Source organism: Chenopodium album, chromosome 19, assembly GCF_948465745.1.
Source record: "Chenopodium album chromosome 19, dcCheAlbu1.1, whole genome shotgun sequence".
NCBI lineage: Eukaryota > Viridiplantae > Streptophyta > Magnoliopsida > Caryophyllales > Amaranthaceae > Chenopodium > Chenopodium album.
The window spans coordinates 676,668-698,480 of NC_137852.1; the positions used below are offsets into that span (position 1 = coordinate 676,668).

The 21,813-nt window shown below is 37.6% G+C and overlaps 2 protein-coding genes across 2 annotated transcripts; one reads left to right on the forward strand and one right to left on the reverse strand.

The window, feature by feature from the left end:
* The first annotated feature begins 9,036 nt into the window (after window positions 1-9,036).
* On the forward strand, window positions 9,037-13,805 carry LOC145595302 (rRNA-processing protein fcf2-like). Its single transcript, XM_081651692.1, has 6 exons — window positions 9,037-9,112; window positions 10,324-10,560; window positions 10,659-10,719; window positions 12,679-12,756; window positions 12,877-12,992; window positions 13,089-13,805. Exons 2-6 carry the CDS (start codon window positions 10,346-10,348, stop codon window positions 13,255-13,257), a joined length of 639 nt encoding a protein of 212 aa, XP_081507818.1. The 5' UTR covers window positions 9,037-9,112; window positions 10,324-10,345; the 3' UTR covers window positions 13,258-13,805.
* Window positions 13,806-16,662: 2,857 nt separating this feature from the next.
* On the reverse strand, window positions 16,663-21,411 carry LOC145594962 (ER membrane protein complex subunit 7 homolog). Its single transcript, XM_081651313.1, has 7 exons — window positions 21,272-21,411; window positions 21,104-21,147; window positions 19,759-19,867; window positions 19,431-19,494; window positions 19,230-19,346; window positions 19,031-19,139; window positions 16,663-17,089 (listed from the first exon to the last, which is right to left on the reverse strand). The coding sequence occupies exons 1-7, from the start codon at window positions 21,364-21,366 to the stop codon at window positions 16,992-16,994; spliced, it is 636 nt and encodes a 211-aa protein (XP_081507439.1). The 5' UTR covers window positions 21,367-21,411; the 3' UTR covers window positions 16,663-16,991.
* Window positions 21,412-21,813: the final 402 nt, after the last annotated feature.

Genomic DNA, 21,813 nt, shown 5'->3' on the forward strand with positions numbered 1-21,813 from the left:
GCTGCCAAGGTCAGGCGGACCCCTTCCCAGACAACCTCCACTGCCAAACCAGATCGTCCTACGACTGGTGGCAAGTCTCCCTCCAAAGTACAAGCGTTGAGCGAAAGCTCAAAGAGGACGGAGGGGAAAATGTCGGATGCCTCAGAGGAGGCATCGAAGAGTGGCGTGCCACTCAACGCTGCAGCCGACACTGCAGCGGCTGGGGAGGGTTCCACTCCACAGCCCAGAACTCAAGGTAAGGCTACCATTGAAATCCCTTACCCACTTGACTTTATGAGGGTCAAGACTAAGGTAGACCCATCCGGTGGCTCAGTGAGCAGCTGGGGACGGATGAATGCTGCCTATGCCGCTTCCCTCTCACCAAATACTTCTTTTGGTGCAGATGCTACCTCCGGGGCACCTGACTTCCCGGGTTTTGCCAAACGGATGGTGAGGACCCTCACCCGGACAGAGAAAACCTCAGTACCTGATTTACAGGTAGTGGACTTTGACCGGATAATGGGCCAGCTGGCGGAGGTAAGCTGTCTTAACTCTTAGGCTTATATTTTCGTTTCATTGTGTTAAGCGCTAACTTTCCCGGCTGGCTTACTCAGGTAATGCTGAGAGTAGACGGGCTCCGAGTGCCCTTCAGGCGGAAGCAAGAAGAGGTAAATGACGCCAAAAGAAGGGCAATCGAAAATCTCAACTCTGCTGAACATGCATATTATATGTCTGAACTTTCAATTAAAGCAGTGGAGTTGAAACAGGAGGAGCTGATTCAGACCCTGACGGCTGCTAACGAGGCTACGAACAACCGGGCCAACGACCTTGAGCAGAAATTGAAGACTGCTGAATCTAGCCTCAAGGCGTTAGAAGGTGCTGATACTGAAAATACTCGACTCCGGGCTGATAACTCCCGGTTGGTGGTGGCGCTGGCCAACCAGAAGACTGAGCACCAGGATGAGCTTGCCAAGGAGCAGGCCCGTCTGGTCCAGGAGAATGAGAAAGACACAGAAGCCCGCCTGCGGCTAGCCTGGAAACTCCTCAACCCAGAAGTGGACTTCGAATATTACAAGTTGAGGTACGATTATGCCACGGCTGTGTATGATGCTCAAATTCTGGGAGAGGAAGCACCGCCTCGCTTCAAGGTTTGGGCTGATGAGCAAGGATATGATGTCTCCGACGAGGAAGAGGAGCAGGCGGGGGAGCAGGCAGACGGTCAAATTGAAGAGGACCAGCCTGAAGAGGCTGTGAATACTGAAGCAGACCTTCCCCCGGCGCAGGACCAGCCGGAACCCCAGCAGCCAGCGCAGCAACCAGAACAGCAAACTTCCCAAGAGTAATCAAACTCTTGGATTCAGCGGCAGTATGCCAACCAATCAAACTTTAATTTTCTTTTGACTTTCCGGCCTGCGTGCCGAGTAACTGATGTATCCTTTACCGACCACGGGGTCGGGTAACAATGGTTTCTCTTCCGGATTTATTTCCGGGTAACAATTATTTTGGCCCTGTGAGCCAATTCTATTTATGAAGTATACCGACTCAGTCGGTTTTTCTTATACTTGCAATTTTTCGGTTCTCTTAATTTTTCACTTTTGCATATATACTCAATGTATACTTGTGATTGTGAATTTGCCTATCTTATAAAAAGCATGCGGCAGGCATATATCCGGCTGTCCTTGCCCTTGGACGGTTGTGTGGTTGGTTTAATCCAAACAAAGAGAGGATTGATTGCCTTGGAAACTTCTCATACTTAAAAGAGTATGAGATGTTTGTAAGGCAATCAATCACAATGGTGATTGCCCCAAACCAAGTACACAGCCGGCCAAATAACGGGCATGCAACCTCTGCCCCAGTCGGTACCAAACCGTCTGAGTATGCTTTATAGCCATTACGCAAAAAGGGGTTTGTCCCAAAAGTACGTAACTTGAGGAAAATTTCTCTAAGTAAAAGACTTTCGATGTTATTCCGGCTGATACTTGTAGTCAGCCGGAAAATTCTTAGCCAGAAATTACTTAAGAGAAGCAATATGGACAGATGGCTATGAGTTGACTGTTTTAGCCACTCAATTGTTGCCACCCGCATGGGCTTATAGAACAAGCATGGTGGCTGTTCTCTGCGACGATTGCACCCGGAGGGGTGTCGCCGGATGCCTATAGCCATGTTGGAATAGACGAATTTTGAGAAAATGGACAACCATCTGGCCCTTGGCCTCAGGTCTAGCTGTTAGACCGGCTGATAGCTACTAAACGGTTTTGTGCTTAGTTTTAGGATCCGGCTGTTAGCCTCTTGTCACTATGGACTTTTGATTTCATATACTAAGTATCAAACTTAGTTTTTATCTGGCCATTGGCCTCAAGTTATTCACACGTTAAATTTACTACTGTACTTTTTCAACATTAGTATGGGTAAACCCAGACGGAAATAAAAAGACAATACATGAAACAAGAGCATTTCTCATTAATACCTCTTGTTACAAAAAACTTACAACACTCAGAAGCAGTACTTTTTTAAGTTGTCTACATTCCAAGTTCTAGGCAGGCGTCTACCGTCTGGGGTTTCCAAGCGGTATGTGCCATCCCTAACTTCTTCATAGATCCGGTAGGGGCCTTCCCAATTAGGAGTTAGCTTTCCAAGCTCATTGGCCCTACCGGTTGCCTCCATTTTCCGTAACACAAAATCGTCCACTTTCAAAGGGCGTTTGTGCACTCTTTTGTTGTAGGCTCGCGTCATTCTCAGACGGTATATCTCATGTCGCAGGGCAGCATTGCCCCTGCGTTCCGGGAGGGAGTCCAATGCTAGCCGCATGGCCTCCCAATTTGCCTCTTCATCATAGAGCATCACTCTAAGCGTAGGCTCATAGTGTTCAATGGGTAAAACGGCTTCAGCCCCGTATACCATGAGAAACGGGGTTTCTCCGGTTGACCCCTTAGCAGTTGTCCGGATGGCCCATAACACATGAATTAACTCTTCAGCCCATAGGCCACCGGCTATTTCAATTTTCTTTTTGATTCCGTCTGAGATGAGTTTGTTGAATGCCTCAACCTGACCATTTGCTTGAGGACGGCCGACTGAGGCAAAATAACTTGAGATGCCCTGATCTCCTAACCAAGTCTTGAGCTGAGGCGTTTCAAACTGAGGACCATTATCAAACACCATAGACATAGGTACCCCAAACCGGGTGATAATATTCTTCCATATGAAAGAGATGACATCCTTTGTCTTGATATTCTTAACTGCCTCCGCCTCCACCCATTTGGTGAAATAATCCACAGCCACCAAAATATAGCGCTTTCCGCCTGGAGCAGGCGTATATGGACCCAATATGTCCATGCCCCATTTAGCAAACGGGACTGGGCTGTGGATTGCCGTCAGATCAGTAGCCGGGCGATGTATTAGCTTGCCAAACCTCTGGCATTTATCACATTTCTTCACAAATTCCTTGGCGTCTGCCTCGAGGGTAGGCCAAAAATAATGCCGCCTGGCTCTGACGGCTAGGGACTTGCCGCCTATATGGGAGGCGCAAAATCCCGCATGCAGCTCTTCGAGTAACTCCTTCCCCTTTTCTGGGGTAACACATTTCAAAAAGGGCTTGAGAAAACCAGCCTTGAAGAGTTCTCCGTTTCTCAACTCGAAGTTTGCTGCTCTCTTTTTCATGACGGCTGCTTCCTGAGGTGAATCAGGGAGCGTGCCGTCTGCAAGATACGCCCGGATGCCATCCATCCAAGTAGAACTTCGATCCAGAATTCCAATGGGCTCTTCATAAATACTTCGTTTTTCAAGAACTTCCCAAAAGACTGACCGAGGCGTATCATGGCAGGCGGATGATGCCAATTTTGATAGTGCATCCGCCGGGTGGTTATCTGACCGAGGCACTTGATTCAACCTGAACTCCTCAAGTGTCCCAGCCTCATCCTTGACAGCCTGAAGATATTTGATCATTGCCGGATGGGTCGCTTCATAAGTGCCCTCATACTGGCTAACAACCAACTGAGAATCAGAATGGGCGTCAATCTTTGTTGCCCCTGCTGCCTTACACATGCGGATTCCGGCTAGCAAGGCTTCATACTCCGCCTCATTATTCGAGGCCTGAAACTTCAACCGTAGTGCATACTCATATCTATCTCCTTCTGGATATTCACAAACTATGCCTGCACCACAGCCGTTCTTTGTAGAGCTCCCGTCTACATACACCTTCCAAACCTGATCAACATTATCCGGGAGAACCGGACGAGTCATTTCAACAATGAAGTCGGCAAACGCCTGACCTTTCACTGCTTTCCTTGGTTCGTAGGAGATTTCAAGACTTTGCATTTCAATAGCCCATTTCAGCATTCTGCCGGATGACTCCAGAGTGGACATTGGCCGCTTGAGGGGCTGGTCGGTGTAGATTACAACCGGATGTGCCAGGAAGTATGGTTTCAACTTTTTGAAGGCCATATATAGAGCAAGACCAAATTTTTCCACCATGGGGTACCTGAGTTCAACATTTTTTAACACATGGCTAATGAAATATACCGGGAGCTGTGTACCGTCTCGTTCAGCAAGGAGAATGACATTGAGAGCATGGTCTGAGACGGCTAGATACATGTACAACTTTTCTCTTGGCAAAGGACTAACAAGCCTTGGCAAAGAGTGCAAGTGTTCTTTCAACTTCTGGAATGCCGCCTCAGCATCATCCCCCCATTCAAATCTAGTGTTCTTCCTGATTGCTTGGAAGAAGTAAAGGCATTTGTCACCTGACCGGCTGAGGAACCTCCCCAAAGCGGTCAGGCAACCGGTGAGTCTCTGAACTTCCTTGATAGTGCGGGGTGACTTCATGTCAATTACCGCCTGTATCTTCTCAGGGTTAGCTTCTATCCCCCTTTGATCAATCAGGAATCCGAGAAACTTCCCAGACTCAACACCAAAGACGCATTTCTTAGGATTTAACATAACCTTATGCCGCCTGAGTGTGGTGAAGGTTTCTCGGAGATCAGCAAGGTGATCCGCCTGCTGCTTGGATTTGACTATCATGTCATCAATATACGCCTCTACATTCCTCCCAATTTGATTAATGAAGACTGTATTAATCATCCGTTGGAACGTAGCCGGCGCATTCTTCAAGCCAAACGACATCACAGTATAGCAGAATAACCCCTGATCAGTGACGAAGGCCGTCTTTTCTTGATCTTTTTTCCACAGAGGTATCTGATGGAAGCCGGAGTAGGCATCCATAAAACTCATCAAGGCATGACCGGCTGTTGAATCGACCAAGCTGTCAATTTTTGGAAGCGGATAACTATCCTTTGGGCATGCCTTGTTGAGATCTGTGTAATCTACACACATCCGCCAGGTACCATTCGGCTTCTTTACAAGCACAACGTTTGCCACCCAGTCGGGGAAATTACAAGGCCGAATGAACCTGGCATCCAACAGCTTTTTTACTTCGGCAGCTGCCGCCTGACTTCTTTCCTCGCCGTGGTTTCTCTTCTTTTGCCGGATGGGCTTCATTTTTGGATCCACGGCGAGTTTGTGGACAGCAAGATCCGGGCTGATGCCTGGCATCTCTTCCACTTCAAAGGCAAACACATCTTTGAACTCTTTCAGCAGGAGGTGCAAGTCTGCACCCAGAACAGCATTAGCAACCGTCCCAACCTTAACAGTTCGCTCTGGACGGCTGTCGTCCAGAACAAGATCAATACTTTCACCAGCCGATTGGGGACGGATTTCCTCTGACCGTTCACCGGTCAGTGATTGCTATTTCTTTTCTTTCTTCACCACCACCAGCTCTACAGCTTTTCTCTTTTTTCCGGCTGCTGGTGGAGGTGAGGGAGCATCCTTGACATTGTCAAGGTCTATTGGTTCCTTCCCTTGGCCGTCTGCAGCCACAGTATCCTTGACGGTTGAGAGGTAACACTCCCTGGCCGTCTTCTGATCCCGTTCAGGGAACCAACATAACCATCATCCCTCTCATACTTGATGAGCATGAGAGAAGGGATGATTACAGACTTGGCTTCGTTGAGGGTTGGCCTGCCAAGAATGATGTTGTAGGCGGTCAACTCCTCAACGACCAAGAATCTGACGACTAAATGTCGTCCTTGGCCCTTCTCACCCAGCCGGATGGGTAGGTCAATTCTTACGGCTGGATAGACCATCCCACCTCCAAAACCAACCAAGGGGTGGGTAACCGGATGCATGCTGCTGGAGTTGTATTTCAGCTTCTGCAAGCACCGGAGACTGATGATGTCCGACGAGCTGCCGGTGTCAATAAGGATACGCCCAACTAACTGGTTGGCGACCTTGCATTCAATGACAACCGGATCGTCATGCGGGCGGCGGACACTGCCCCTGTCCTTCTCAGTAATGAGGACATCCGGAAAAGTGGAGCTGGCAGACGGCTGCTCCTCATCATCCTTATCCATCTTTCGAAGATGGCTTTTGGTGCCCCGGATGGTAGGGCCACCACAGGAAAATCCGCCTGCTATGGTGTAGACCGGATCCCTGTCGGTTTCCGAGCTACTTGCATGCTGGGAGGCAGCCTTAGAGGACTGGCTCTTGTTCTTCTTTTTAGCCCCGGCTGGGGACTTAGAAATATAGGACTTCAAATGTCCTTTGTCAGCCAGACGGTCCAACGTCCGCTGTAAACTGAAGCAGTCGTTGGTGTCATGGCCAACCTCCTCATGGAATTGACAATATTTGTTCTTGTTCCGGGATTGAACGGAACTCTTCATTGGATTCGGCTTCTCAATGGACAGCCGGTCCTTTACCTCCATGAGGATGGAGTTACAATCCTTGTTAAACTCGTACCGGGGAACGTACGGTTTAAATTCTTTTTTCTTTTTTTGGGACGGCTGCTCAGAATCGCTGACCACCCAGACTTCTTTTCTTTTCTTGCTCTCTTCTTTTTTCTTCGCCGGCTGAGCAGACCAGCTCTCTTTTTGTTTGTCAGACTTCTTGGAGTCTGACTGGTTACCAGGCGTACAGAGGTCGGTTGCTTGTATATAGCTTTCCGCCTCTCTCAGGGCCGCCTGTAGCGTGAAAGCCCCTTTTCTGACGAGGTCAAACTTAAAAGTCGACCCGTCTCTCAGACCCTTGAAGAAGTCAGTAAATGCTACCTCGTCAGACAGCCCCTGGATCTGAATTCTGACCAGGTTGAACCGCCTGACATATGAGCGTAGCCCTTCTCTCTCTCCCTGCTTAATGGTGCTCAAGTCTAAACTTGTCTTCTTAGCAGGGATGTTCATTGAGAAGTTGGTGGCAAACAAGAAGGCTAGCTTCTTGAAGCAATCAATAGATCCGGCTGGCAAGTTGCCAAACCATTGTTGGGCAATGCCCTTCAATGTAGCCGGAAAGCAGCGGCACCAGGTGGCGTCATCCCAACCTTGTAAACACATTAGGTTGGTGTATGCCATCAGGTGATCTTCAGGGTTGGTGGTGCCATCATAAGCACCAACCAAAATGTTTTTAACCTTGGCCGGCTGAGCCGCCTCGGTTATATTGGCTGCAAAGGCAGACGGCTGTTCGCCTAGCCTCATCAGCCGGAGCTGCCAGTCCAGTGGCTGGGCATTAGTATATGCCGCCTGACCTCCGAATGGGGGTGGCTGCATGAACTGGAGGCCATATTTCCCATACTGCGCCTGGGGTGCGTATGGCATAGACCCTATCATCAGCTGAGGTTCGGTGTTGACGGATTTACCGCCTGTCCAACTCTCATGCAAGGATATAGAGTTCCTTGCGGAAGCTTGCTTGAAGCTGTCTGGAAAGCTTGAGGTAGAAGCTGACTCAGACTGTTGCTGCCTCCTCCGATTGATGACTTCTCTAGCATCAAAGGTGGACGTTTTTCTAGCCTCCGGCTGGGGTCGCCGGGGCATCAGAATCTTAGACCAATCAAGTGTTGCGGCTGCCTTCTCCTTTGGATGGGGAGTTGGCTGCCTGTCCTTAACCGGCTTCTTCTTCTTCCCATCATTGGGAGTCTTTTTAGCCGGCTGACTCTTGGAAGAGCCTGCCTTGTTGTTGATCATCTTCTTGATTTCACCCTTGAAGGAGTTCATGAATTTCATGAGCTCGTTCCGGGTGACTGGAGCTTCTCCTCTGGTCTTCCGGGTTTCCCCATCTGACCTCCCAGTGGGCCGGCTGCTAGGGCCTGCCTGATCCTGGTTTCGTTCCAGCTGATCTCTGGAACGGATGGATTTAGAGATGAGAGAGCCATCCCTAGAGATGTAAGTCTCAACATCATTGTCTTCTTCTTCGCCCTCCTCCTCAGTGAATACCTCTGGCTGAGGCTGAGGTGGAGGCTGGGGGATTTCAAATCCTACCGGCTGAATAACCGGTTGCAAGTCTTCCGGATTACCCGACTGAGTACCCGGACGCAGAGAGGTAGAATTGTGAATCGGTACAGAATTTTGAACCATCTTGAGGTACTCTCCCCACAGACGGCGCCAAATGTTTTGGGTGTTTTTGTCCCTTGGGAGAGTTACAACTCGAAGACTGGTCCTGCTGACTCTGTACCTGCAAAAACAACGGAGACACCGGTTGGGTGGTGCTCCGCCTCCAACGCTCAAGTTAGTAACTTGAAGGAGAATAAAAAGTGCGGAAATTTAGGTGGGGATCTGCTTGGATTCCAAGCTCAGGTATTCTCTGATGAGAGAGAGAAGGATGTAATAAATGATAGTAAATTTTCTGAATTGTCCCCCATTTTGGGGGAATATCTCCCTATTTATAGGGTCCTTGGGAAAGGTGCCCTCCCCTAGGTCATCTGACCTAGGACAGATGGGCTGCGCCGCAATCAATGCGTTTGGGAAGTTGGGCCTCTGAAAGCCGCCATTCTGAGAATGTATCTGGGAAGGCCACGTGTCAACTGGGGATAGGTCAGAGGTGACCTGCCAGCCCTTGACACGTGGCAGCCCCTCATTGGTCCACGCAGCTTGGGTAAAAAATCCCCTAATCAGAACTGAACTGAACTGAACTAACTGAACTGAGCTGAGCTGAATTGAACTGAATTTCAATGTAAGAGAACAGGCCTTACTCCGTATTCTTTTTTTTCAAGCGTACATGCATCCACTTCTATCGCTCGCCTCCATTGAAGCGTGCTCCAAATTCTCCATTAAAGCAACTTCCGAGCTTTCTCTACTCCATTAAAGCAATTTCTTAGGTAATGGGGGTGTTTGGAAACCAACTTTTCAGCTGGCTTTTGGCTTTTGGCTTCTTCAAGTTGGTCAAACAGCCAAAAAACATGTTTGGTTAGTGGCTTTTTTAACTAGCTGAAAAGTTGGCTTTTAAGCCAAAAGCTAGTTGGAGCAGCTTTTGGCTTATGGCTTTTGGCTTGTACTTTTGATTAATAATAATTAATAATTAATAATTAATAATTAATAATTAATAATTAATAATTAATAATTAATAATTAATAATTAATAATTAATAATTAATAATTAATAATTAATAATTAATAATTAGTAATTAGTAATTAATAATTAGTAATTAGTAATTAGTAATTAGTAATTAGTAATTAGTAATTAGTAATTAGTAATTAGTAATTAATAATTAGTAATTAGTAATTAGTAATTAGTAATTAGTAATTAGTAATTAGTAATTAGTAATTAGTAATTAGTAATTAGTAATTAGTAATTAGTAATTAATAATTAGTAATTAGTAATTAGTAATTAGTAATTAGTAATTAGTAATTAATAATGAATAATTAATATTTTTTTGAAACATAAATTATTAGTATTTAATAATTAGTTTTTAATAATTACTATTTAATAATTAATAATTAATTATTATCATTGAATAATTAGTTTTTAATAATTAGTATTAAAATGGAGTAATATACAATTATTAGTAATTTCTAACCAATAATTAATAATTATAATTATTATTATTAAATTATTTTAACCTTATTGTAAATAATTAATAATTAATTTACAATTATAATTACCAATAATTTATTATTTTAATTAATATTAAAGTACTATATTAGTTCATTAGTGTTAATATAGTTTAACAACAGCTAGCACCCAACAGTCAATTTACCAAACACTACAACTCTAGTCAAACAGCCAACTCAAAAGCCAATCTAAACAGCCAGTCAAACCAACCAACTAAAATAGCCGACAGCCAACAGCCAATTGCCAAACAGGGCCAATATATTCTTTCCTTTTTCTATTTAATCTTCAATTATCAATTTCACAATCTAGGGTTTATCGTAATTTAGGGTTCTTCTGAAGTAATTTATTGAACTATAGTTTATAATCAACGAACTTATGAAAGATTATACTGAGTAATTTTGTCAATTTCTATAAGCGAGAAGAAATTTATGTGATTTTTGGAGCTTAATTTGATAAAAGAAGTCAAAATTTGTTGCAGAATATTGTTCTTAAACCCTTCAATGGCGGCCTTGACATGGGAGCCCAAGATCCCATCATTCGGAACTGCTTCTTCGTCTTCAATTGGAACTCGCAAAACCCAAATTACGCCTGAAATCAGCTCACTGTATAAACCCAAATCAGATCTTATTGATGGTTTGTTTGTTCCTCCGAATAACCCTAAACAACTCAATAAACTACGCCGGAAACAACTCAAAGATACCGCTGGCGCAGATTGGTATTGATTTTGCTGTCAAATTGTTTGTATTTTGAAATTTGTTCAATTTTTTGGGAAATTTGTGTAAATTTTGATGTGGGTTTTGGAATGTATTTTAGGTTTGATATGCCTGCCCCGGTTGTTACGCCCGAGTTGAAACAGGATCTCCAGCTACTAAAGGTATTGCATTTTTTATTTTCTGCATTGGTTTAATTTTGGAAGTTTGTGTTCTTAGGAATTAAATTTATGATAATTTGAATCAAAATTTAGTTCAATACTTGTCGATTGAAGCTCGAGTCTTGAGGGAAATCGGGTAAAGTTTTGGACGATCATTGAATTTATAGTAATATCCCTTGTTTAATATTTTATCAACTGGGCTATTGTTTTGGTCATTTAGGTTAGACTTTAAAGAGCATTGGCATTTGATGAGAATTACAGTGAAGTTGGGTTGTGGGATCAAGATTAGGTGTGTAGATTGTAGAATTTTTGTCTCTACTCTTATGACTTCTTGATATAAAATGGTCACAAATTGGGAATTGTTTTTTCAATCAGTGAGTTAATGTTTTTTGTCCAACAATCTGTATGATTACACCAAAGCCTTATTCCCAATTAGTTGAAGATAAAGTTTGCATTCAGAATAGATAAAAACAAGATCATGCTAGTAGCAATAGATATAAGTGATTGGAGGAAGACAAGATTTCAACTTTTGTTTCACTTTCTCCAATTTAGCATGAACTCCAGCTTTAGTCTCATTCTTCTATACAAGTATACAATATTATCCACATACAATTAACACAAAGGCATCTCATTTTGGATTCACCTTGTTAATTTGTCCATATTAAGAGGAATGAACATGGTGGACATCATTGGTGTAAACCAATTGCCATATGATTGTTACTTTTCCATGCATTTTTTTCAATATTTCTGTACAGATAACTAACTAGGTCGATGTATTTACTTGGCATTCCCTATTAGCTTCTTTACCTATTCTATCGATTAAAACCCGTTTACCCAATTGAAACCTTAATATTAGCACCCTTTAACCTTCACTATTAGCTCTTTTACTTATTTGAGTCTAATCATTTTCAGACTTGATTTGATACATTGAGGGTTAGGAGTCTATGCACTATCGGCTTAATATCAAGACAGTTACCTTTATCCGTCCCCCTTGCCAAAAGTTCGTCAATTTGTGTTGGTATCTTTATTTTAAACTGTCGCCAAATGGATATTACGCTTCTTAAACCAAGTCTTAGCCAAGATCTTGTAGATTTTTCTTATGTGAATAGAAGGAACCCAAAGGCTGTGATGCTACATGTGGAAAGCCGTAGTATATCATACCATCATCTAAATGCCTTCTTCTAACATGGGGAGGGTAAAATTAATAATCATTATATTAATAGTGCAAGGCTGCTTAGAAAGGTACTAAAAGCTACAATTCTATACTTTTTATGTTGCAAGCTCAAATCATCCGTAAGTTGCAATTGATAATTTTTCATATGCTTTTCAGAAAAACATGAGTAAAAATGATGGTCTTATAATGATTACAGAAGTGTTTATAAGATTGCGGTATTGCTTTTTATTCAAAGGCTTCGTTATTATTTTAAAACTATATCCTGCCATAATTATCTAATATTGTGCTGAACATTGAACTTGTAACAAGGAACAGATTCTGTTAAATCTCATAATACTCTGTTTCTGTTGCATTGTATGTCAGGTGTAACTTTTGTGCACATTCTCTTTCTGTAAACACATTGGATCTCCAATGAACTCTAATGAAGAAACTGTTTTCTGCTAAAATATTGCAATTTAAATATGAATAAGTGATAAGCCTATCAACTCCCTTAACAGAACCTTCACCTTTGGCTTTTAATATAAAGGTGTTTTGGATTGGGCAGGAAGGTCTACCATGATGTTAGAAGTAGTAAATCAATAGTTTATTCCATTGCTATGATTCTTCCCTTATTTGTTTCCAAGACACAAATCTCAATTTCTAAATACAAATTGGCTATAGCATGTCTCCATTTTTCTATATTAGCTGCAGGTCAACACTTCTCTCTCACGTTTATAGTGTTTTAACCCATTTGGATGTCTCAAACTCACAGTTATCTCACATTGATGGTAATTTCATAATCTTTGCAGTTAAGGAATGTCATTGATCCAAAAAGACATTATAAGAAGGGTGATACAAAGTTGAAGGCATTACCCAAATATTTTCAGGTAAATTTCGCATCCCCTGAATTGATGCCATTGAGCCTGATTTCCTTAATATAAAAAAATTGTAGTCTTTACCTTAGCTGATGCTGTTGATATATTATTTTAACCATGTTAATAATGTAGGTGGGTACCGTAGTGGAGTCAGCGTCAGATTATTACTCTTCTAGGCTCACTAAAAAGGAGAGGAAAAATAGAATTGCTGATGAGCTACTTGCTGACAGTTCCCTTGCACAGTACCGGTAAGTCGAAAAATGTTGCTCTGTATTTGTTTGAACGTCACAAAATTAGAGATCTTTCTTTGTTTGCTGATACACACACATGCTTATTTTCCCCAGGAAGCGCAAGGTTAGAGAAATTGAAGAGCATCAGCGTCCTGGTGGGAACGAGAAGTGGAAGATAAAGGGCAAGTCTACTCTAAAGCGAGCCAAGGAAAAGAGGCATTTGTCAGAACAGAGGCATGCATCTTCTGGAAATAATAATAATAAGCGCTTTAAAAGACTTTAGATGTCTTATTTGAGACATGGAACACTTAGACCAAATAGCCTCTACACCTGGGCAACTAGTATGGCCGCTGAACCAAATTTACCAATAGGTGCAGAACCTCATGAAGCAGCGGTGGGCAGTGACTGCATATCTTGTAGGTAGTCATAGGAGCTTATTTTGCGTTGAAGCTGGACTAATGCCAGTCATAGTAGTTTGTTTTGGTATTATTAACAATTTTGTATCACTTAAAATTGTTTACGTAAATTATGACATAGGAAATGGTATGATGCCATATTTGTTGGTGCAAAATTTGTGTCCTGAGTGAATTGTATTGATTCTTTGATATGGTATTTGATACATTGTACTAGTATTCTATTTTCTTATGTCCTTCCAAGTTCCAACCTCAATCTGTCAAGCAACAAGCTGGGAATGGAGTCAAAATAAATCAATCAAACTTCAAGCAGACACAAGGTACCCAACTTTTGTAAGGATCTGTTTACCAATAAAGAGTTCAACTTATAGAAGTCAGGCCTACAACAAAATCAGTAAGTACCTTCATTAGGTTTGTATTCTTATTACAAGATTCTTGATTAATTCAGACTAACATCTGTCGAAGAATACACATATGCATATGATTAGAAATATTATCATTATGATGGTGGATGCGTGTGCATGTAGTGTTTATTGTGTATCCATTCATTGAACATCAAGCGTAAAACCAAAGAATATGAAACTGACTCTTTTGTTTATGCTCATTGGAGTTTATGCTCTTCTGTTTTATTTTTCATGTTCTATGGCTTTATGCTTGATATTCATCGAATGTATAGTGTTCATTTTGCATATGCCTCACAATTCAATTATTAGTGCTACTGCAACATTTCATTTCATGTGATACATAGATTACTAGTGCATTAATGACCCTTTTACTCGCATATAACGAAATTAAATTACTTGCAAATTGAAACTACAATTCTCTAACTTCCACTCGACGCATTACTTTGACCATTAATATCTTAATTTATATACTAATAAAATCATGAAATGTTGATGTTTTAACATTGTTGCAATTTAAAGGAAACATAAGATGAAATATTCTCATCCTGTGCAATCAATTTTTAGCACAATCCTTGAATTGAGTGGCAAAGCATGACTAGATACAAATCAGAAATGGGCGAAGTATAATGTCTCCAATACTAACGAGTATCATTAATCTACATACATGAAACTATCAAATCATAACAAGTAAAAGATCATAGAGATACAATAAGGATATTCACTCTCCTCATTTGGAGCTTATGGAAAAATACAATGCAATTAAACCCCAAAAGATTTGCGTTTTGTGAGAAGAAATACATATTTCACAATTATTCTCTTTTTTAGAAAATTCAACCAATTCTTTTTTCTAAATTGTAATACATATATGGTGAAGCAGATTGGATAACTTTTCTTTCAAAAAAAAAAAAAGCAGATTGGATAACTCTTTTTTTTTTTTTTTTTTTTTGAGGAAGAAGAAGATGAAGAAGTTGGATATCTAACATAGATCATCTAGTTTTAGATTATTCAGAAATTAGAAAGGTTGTGTAATAACTTTAGTTACATCTAATTATTATTTTTTTTCCGATGTATTAGGTGGTTGTCTTGTGAGAAGAGTCTCCTAATATTATTTTTTTGTCTTCGCCTTTATTAACAATAATTAACTAAAGCTACCACTTATATAAGTTGAAGTTGATTCAAGTTTGCACAACATTCATTTGAATTTTTTCTTCAAATTCAGATGAATCATATTGGAGTCGGCCACCGAATATGCTTTTAAGGTGAAGCATCATATTGATAACGGTGACTTTGCCCCTTTGGTCAAGGACAGCCTCCTAATCTGCCCTTCTTATGATTAATATTCTAATTCAAATATTCGACTTCCACTATATTTTGTTCTTTTGCATACTTTTTAAATAATCTTTTTGTTTTAAGCTCATAACAGTGATTATAAGTGTATAAGAGTCTGTTATTTTCACAATTTCACCTTATTTCAGGTCTTATAAGTTCAAATAAGTTCAAGTTCCTTTTAACTACAGATAATTTCAAGTTCCTCTTAAGTTCAGATAAAGATAATTTCAGTTTAGGAAAAATAAGTTTAGATAAGTCTAAGAAAAATAAGTTCGGATAAGAATTATCCAAGTTCAAATTACAACTAAAATAGGTTTAATTAAGTTCAGATAAATCCAAATAAGTTAAGTTTAGTTTAGATAAACTAGTTAAATTCAGATATGTAAAAATCAGATAAATAAAACACTTCCTAACCCTCGTTGACCATAAACTTTTTTTTTTGTTTTTTAAAAAAAAATAGTAAGTGTGTAAATCCATATTCTAAGTACTTTGTATAGTACTCCAAGTAAAACTATAATTTTTAATCAATTAAAATAATTGATATGAACTGATCAAGTACGTACATATAGAATATAGACATATACTCCGTAGTAATTAAAATAGTTAAACGCAAATTACAATTTGTTCCCAACTCCCAACACAACCTACCCCATTGCCACTTAATTGCATTTTAGTAGTTTGGTCTGTAATCTCAACTTCACTAAACTAGTTTAGATCTGAATATCTCTCTCTTAAACTTTACCACTAAAAATTCCTTGTCAACCCTTAAAAACCCACCTATTTTTACCATAATTTCCGTAATTATTTTCTTGACTAATTCTTATAGTGCTATTTAAAGTTCTAATTTTCTTACCACCATCAAATAAATTTAGCCTATGCTTTTTCAGTAATATATCTTTCAACTTTTTTCTTTTTTTTTTTTGAAATAATATATCTTTCTTTATTATAATTATTTTAGATTGTTTTACTACCTCCATTAAATAAAGTTTTATTTTACCACCAAATAAAAAAAATAAATGAAAGTGGCTTTTATCACCAATCACCGATTCACCGCCAACTAACGAATTTTCCATAAATCTGTTAGTGAGGCCTACCATGTCCACGTGTCACTATATTATTGGTTTTGTTTTTTATTTTTGTTTTATTTATTTTTTTAAAAAAATTACGGAATTTATATAGTGACACGTGAACTTAGTAGACCCCACTAACGGATTTATGGACGGAATCCGTTAGTCGCGGTGATTGGTGGTAAATGCCAACTTTTCATTTTTGTTTTAGGTGGTGGTAAAATATTTTTTTTTTTACGGAGGTGGTAAAAGCAAATTTTTCGTTTTTTGTAGGTGGTAAAAGTCAAAATAACCTTAAGTCAAATAAATCAAGAAAAGCCTAAAAGGCTTGTTAACCCTAAACCCAAGTAAACCAAGTAGAGCAGTTAAATTAGGTTTACAAGTTGTCAAGTTGATATCAGGTTAGGTTATATGGTACTCCGTAACATAGGTTGGTTTATTCATACATATCACTTAGCATTTTATCCGATTAACCTTAAGATTGATCAAATCAATTTGACTGCATGTCTCATTACAAAAATATAAAGGCCACTTGTTTGCAAAAAAGCAACTGAGGAAGGGAGGAGGGAATTATTGGTTACGCAATAGGGAACCTAACATACATGGATTGGTGCAATTAATGTTAAAATTATTGAACCTAAGAAAAATTACATATACAGCAAAAAAATCTGAATGAAGTCTAAATATTGTATAAATTTAGCATCTTAAAACGATGACTTTAGAGTTAATTAAAAGTTTAGACCACTTTATGCTAGTATCGTCAAATATGTAAGATTGAGTCCCACAAGTCTAAACCTTGGCACGTCAGTTTCTTGGAGCAGCAGCACCACCACCTAACAAGCTTGCCAATGGTCCACCTTGACTCCTCATTTGCTCTTGAGCTTGTCTCATTTCCTCAGGATCTGTCAGGGATACAACATACATTATATACTGAAAGAGGCTCCATAAAGCAAAAGCCAAACTGAAAGTAGAGTCAAAGTGTATGATAAGTTCAAATATATACTGGCCTTGTTTGGCAATTGGCTATTGGCTGTTGGCCGCTGGCTGTTTAACTTGGCTTGTTTGACTGGTTGTTAGTATTGGCTGTTTGTAGTGGCTGTTTGACTATTTATTGTATGTAAACATGTTTGGTAAAATCAGCTGTTAGATATTGGCTGTAACTATGCAAAACAACCTTAAAGGGCATTATTATGTATTCTTATACATTTATTATCAGTATTATTAATTATTAATTATTAATTACTAATACAAAATATTAACTACTAATTTATAATTACTTATTATTAATTATAAACTACTAGTTATTAAGTACTAATTACTAATTATTAAGCACTTAATATTAATTACATATTACTAACAATTGTTAATTACTAGTTATTAATAATTAAGTACTAATAATTACTAATTACGGAGTACTAACTATTAATTTTTAAGTACTTATAACTGCTTATTTACTAATTATTAAATAATAATTATTAATTATTAATTACTAATAATAGATTATTAATTACTAATTACAAATTATTAATTACTAATTTTTAATTACTAATTATAAATTATTAATTAATAGGTATTGATTATGAATTACTAATTATAAATTATTAAATATTGATTATTGATTATTAATTACTATTTATAAATTATTAATTACTAATTATTAATTACTGATTACTTATTATTAATTACTAATTACTAATTATTAATAATTAATTATTAATTACTGATTATTAATTATTAATTATTAATTATTAATTACTGATTATTAATTATCAATTATCAATTACTAATTACAAATTAATAATTAATTATTAATTAATTACCAATTATTAATTACTAATTATTGGTTGATAATTATTAATTATTAATTACTAATTATTGATTGATAATTATTAATTATTAATTATTATTAATTAATTATTAATTATTAATTATTAATTATTAATTATTAATAATTAATTATTAATTATTAATTATTAATTATTAATTATTAATTATTAATTATTAATTATTAATTATTAATTATTAATTATTAATTATTAATTATTAATTATTAATTATTAATTATTAATTATTAATTATTAATTATTAATTATTAATTATTAATTATTAATTATTAATTATTAATTATTAATTATTAATTATTAATTATTAATTATTAATTATTAATTATTAATTATTAATTATTAATTATTAATTATTAATTATTAATTATTAATTATTAATTATTAATTATTAATTATTAATTATTAATTATTAATTATTAATTATTAATTATTAATTATTAATTATTAATTATTAATTATTAATTATTAATTATTAATTATTAATTATTAATTATTAATTATTAATTATTAATTAATAATTAAGGATAAAAAGTAATTTGTTTAATGAAAAGCCAAAAGCCAAAACCAAAAAGCTAGTAACACTAGCTTTTTGTTTTTGGCGGAAAAGCCGGCTTTTTCACCTAGCTGAAAAGCCATTTACCAAACAAGTATTTTGGCTGTTTGACCAAAAGAAAAAGCCAAAAGCCAAAAGCCAACCAAAAAGCCAACTAAAAGCCAATTACCAAACAAGGCCACTGTAAAGAAGATGCATTTACACATTTATACAGGTTGCTCAGAAGAAAATATTTGTAAGTTGGTTAGGAAGTAGTTTTCTGGCTATATAGCAAATGGTGGCATGGATTCTCCTTGACAATCCTCTCCAGGATACTTTTAGGTATTTGCTTTTGTTATTTCTTGGATACACAATATTAGCAGGTGGTGCAGTCACAATTCACAAATAGATGCAATTCTATGTAAGCAAGAAGAAAGTTAACTAATTTAAGAGTTCAGAGCAGTTACCCATGTTTTCCATTAGTTTGGGCATCACGAAAACAACAAGAAGCATAAAGCCAACCATAAGACCCATAGGGCTCTTCACTAGAGACAGGGGTGAGAAAGGTTCCCTTTTCTGTGGTTAGCAAAGCATGAAACAATTGTGTGAAATTTACTGTTGGATAGAATGATACTCTGTGATGAACAAGACAAGTTCATGGCTTACCTCATAATAGTATTCCTCCCTCAAAGGCTCCAAAGACAACTCAGATAACCCTCTTCTGGTTTCCGTCAATGCAGCCTGGACTTTTCCAGGGTTTCTAGCACTAACATCAACACAAACCTACACAAAGAACATGGAAAATACTAAACAGTAATTACCTGACCTCCCAAAAAAAATAAAAAAAAACCCATAAAATAGACATACCGGTGAAAAGAAATAACCAGTTGCAGCCACTTCAATTAGATGTGTGCCAGCTGGAACGTTATGGCTTTAAGCATAGTCAAGGAATAACTTATAGAGCAAGAGACAATCAAGAAGTAAATGATATTTATTCTTCATCCATTAGCATATGTATGAATCACAATTCAAGCAAGACATTGAGGATTGGCAAAAGGTTGTCAAATTAAGACCATCCAAAAGGAATGGCCCTATCCCTACAGATTTATATGAAGTCTTATAATGAAATAGACTGTATTCAAAATAAACAAATAAACAAAAAATTTAAAATTATAGGATCTACATGGTAGGATACAATGAAAAATATCCATCAGGCCTCAAAAATGTAACCCTTTGACCGCCATTGAGTATCACCTTGATATTTGAAGTCTTTGCAGGCAAACCAAAATCTCTAGTCCCAAAATCTGCAAGGAAAGATATAGTTCAGTTTGTTGGATTTTTTCGTCAACATGAACCATAACATTATGCAAAGAAAGCATCATCAGCACAGCAAAAAGTAATAGGATATGGGGATGTGATCCTAGTGTATAAAGTTGAAAGCAATAATTTTAGTTGTTGACATAACTATGTAGTTATGTATACTATAACATAGCTTTCACATACAAGCAACAATGTGTGTCATGTCACTCACCCATTTTAAATCAGGAAATCTCAATCACTCTGTCCTATTAAAAATGAAAATGACAGAATAATGACCAATAACTTCCCACATTTGATAAATATGATGCCATGTAGCTTCTCCTTATATCCAATTCTTAGTTAGTTTCACACTTTCGCATATACATTTGATAAATACTTTCGCATCAGACCTCTAAAGCTGAGCTCTTCATCACTTTTAAGCAAAATCCTATATAGGATTGAACAATCACTTTGTTCCCTTAGTATTAGCACCGATTAAAACATCTTTCATAGTTCATACATATTCCACATTACATTCCTTTACCATATTATGCATACTTTTTTAATACCTATTACCAGGTACAAATTTTTCCAAAGAAAGCTACTATCGGGAATCATTCTTGAATCTCAAAAATAAGAGAGCTTTGACTTCTCAACCTCTCTTCACAATAAGTATCAATATTGCCACAAATACCATAGCTAGTTTGGTTATCATTTCACTAGATTTCATCAAAAGACGAGAGTCACCAGCCTTATACATCAACCCAATGCTAACAGTCTAACACCCATCAACAAGACATCGACCTACCGCGAGATACGAGATGTCAAATTAATCCAAAGACACTAACTCCAACCAAATAAGCTACCCAGTTAGCCCACCAGCCCACGGCCACACTACACAATACATGGAGAAATTCGAATGATGTTGAATGGATCAGTAAAACATATAGACAAAATTATCTCATCTTACAATATTCAAAAGCTTCAAGTAATTCAAAAATCAACAACAATGTCTTCAATTATAATTCATATAGGTCAACCTATAGTCTGTTGTGCTATGATTGTTTCCATAATCAGATTCAAACCCACATTAAAACCAGTCTTTCAATTTAAGAAACTAGCAAACTGTACATTAATTATTGACATAAATACTCAATTAAAAACATTCATAACAGAAAACATATATCTAACAACTAAATAGCAAAAAAAAAAAAAAAAAAAAGGGGTCAGGAAAATCGTACTTGGGATTTTTACACGACCATTGATAGTGAAACCATCATTCAGCCTGAAAAATCAAAGTAATCATCAAATTCCCAGAAATTAAATTGATGTAGATCTCAATAATTTGCCAATTTAGTTCAAAAAAATAACTATACAAATAATAAAATTGGAAGGATAATTAGACCTACCCAGATGAGAATGCGAGAGTTGTTGGCAGAAGAACGCAGAAACAAAGCGTTAGAGAAAGAGAAAGAAGAAGATTGGATCTGCTTATCGTCGCCATAGCAGAAGAGTTCGAAGCAGTGAATCCGCTTTTAATTTAAGTCGATATGCTCATTTTACTTTAAAACCTTTGGTGAAGACTGAATAGGCAAAGGGCTGTATAGTAATTTAGTAATTGGCACTTAGGTGTCATTAATTTTAATCACTCTCAATTAGTTTTTTTTTTTTTTTTTTTTTTTTTTTTGTTGTTGTTGAGGGAATCACTCTCAATTAAATTGATGTAATAGTGTAATTAGATTAATCGCAACATTTTACTTTCGCATTACACAACTTTGGTCATTTGGTTACACGAGTAACATCTTTTAGTAAATTGAATATACATAGTAATATTTCAAAAATATACACTACAAATGATAATTCAACAATGTTTTATTAAATTTCGATTATTATTTTGTTGTAGACATGATAAGTAGTGTAATAGTCAACGTGTTGTGATTAATCAGAAACA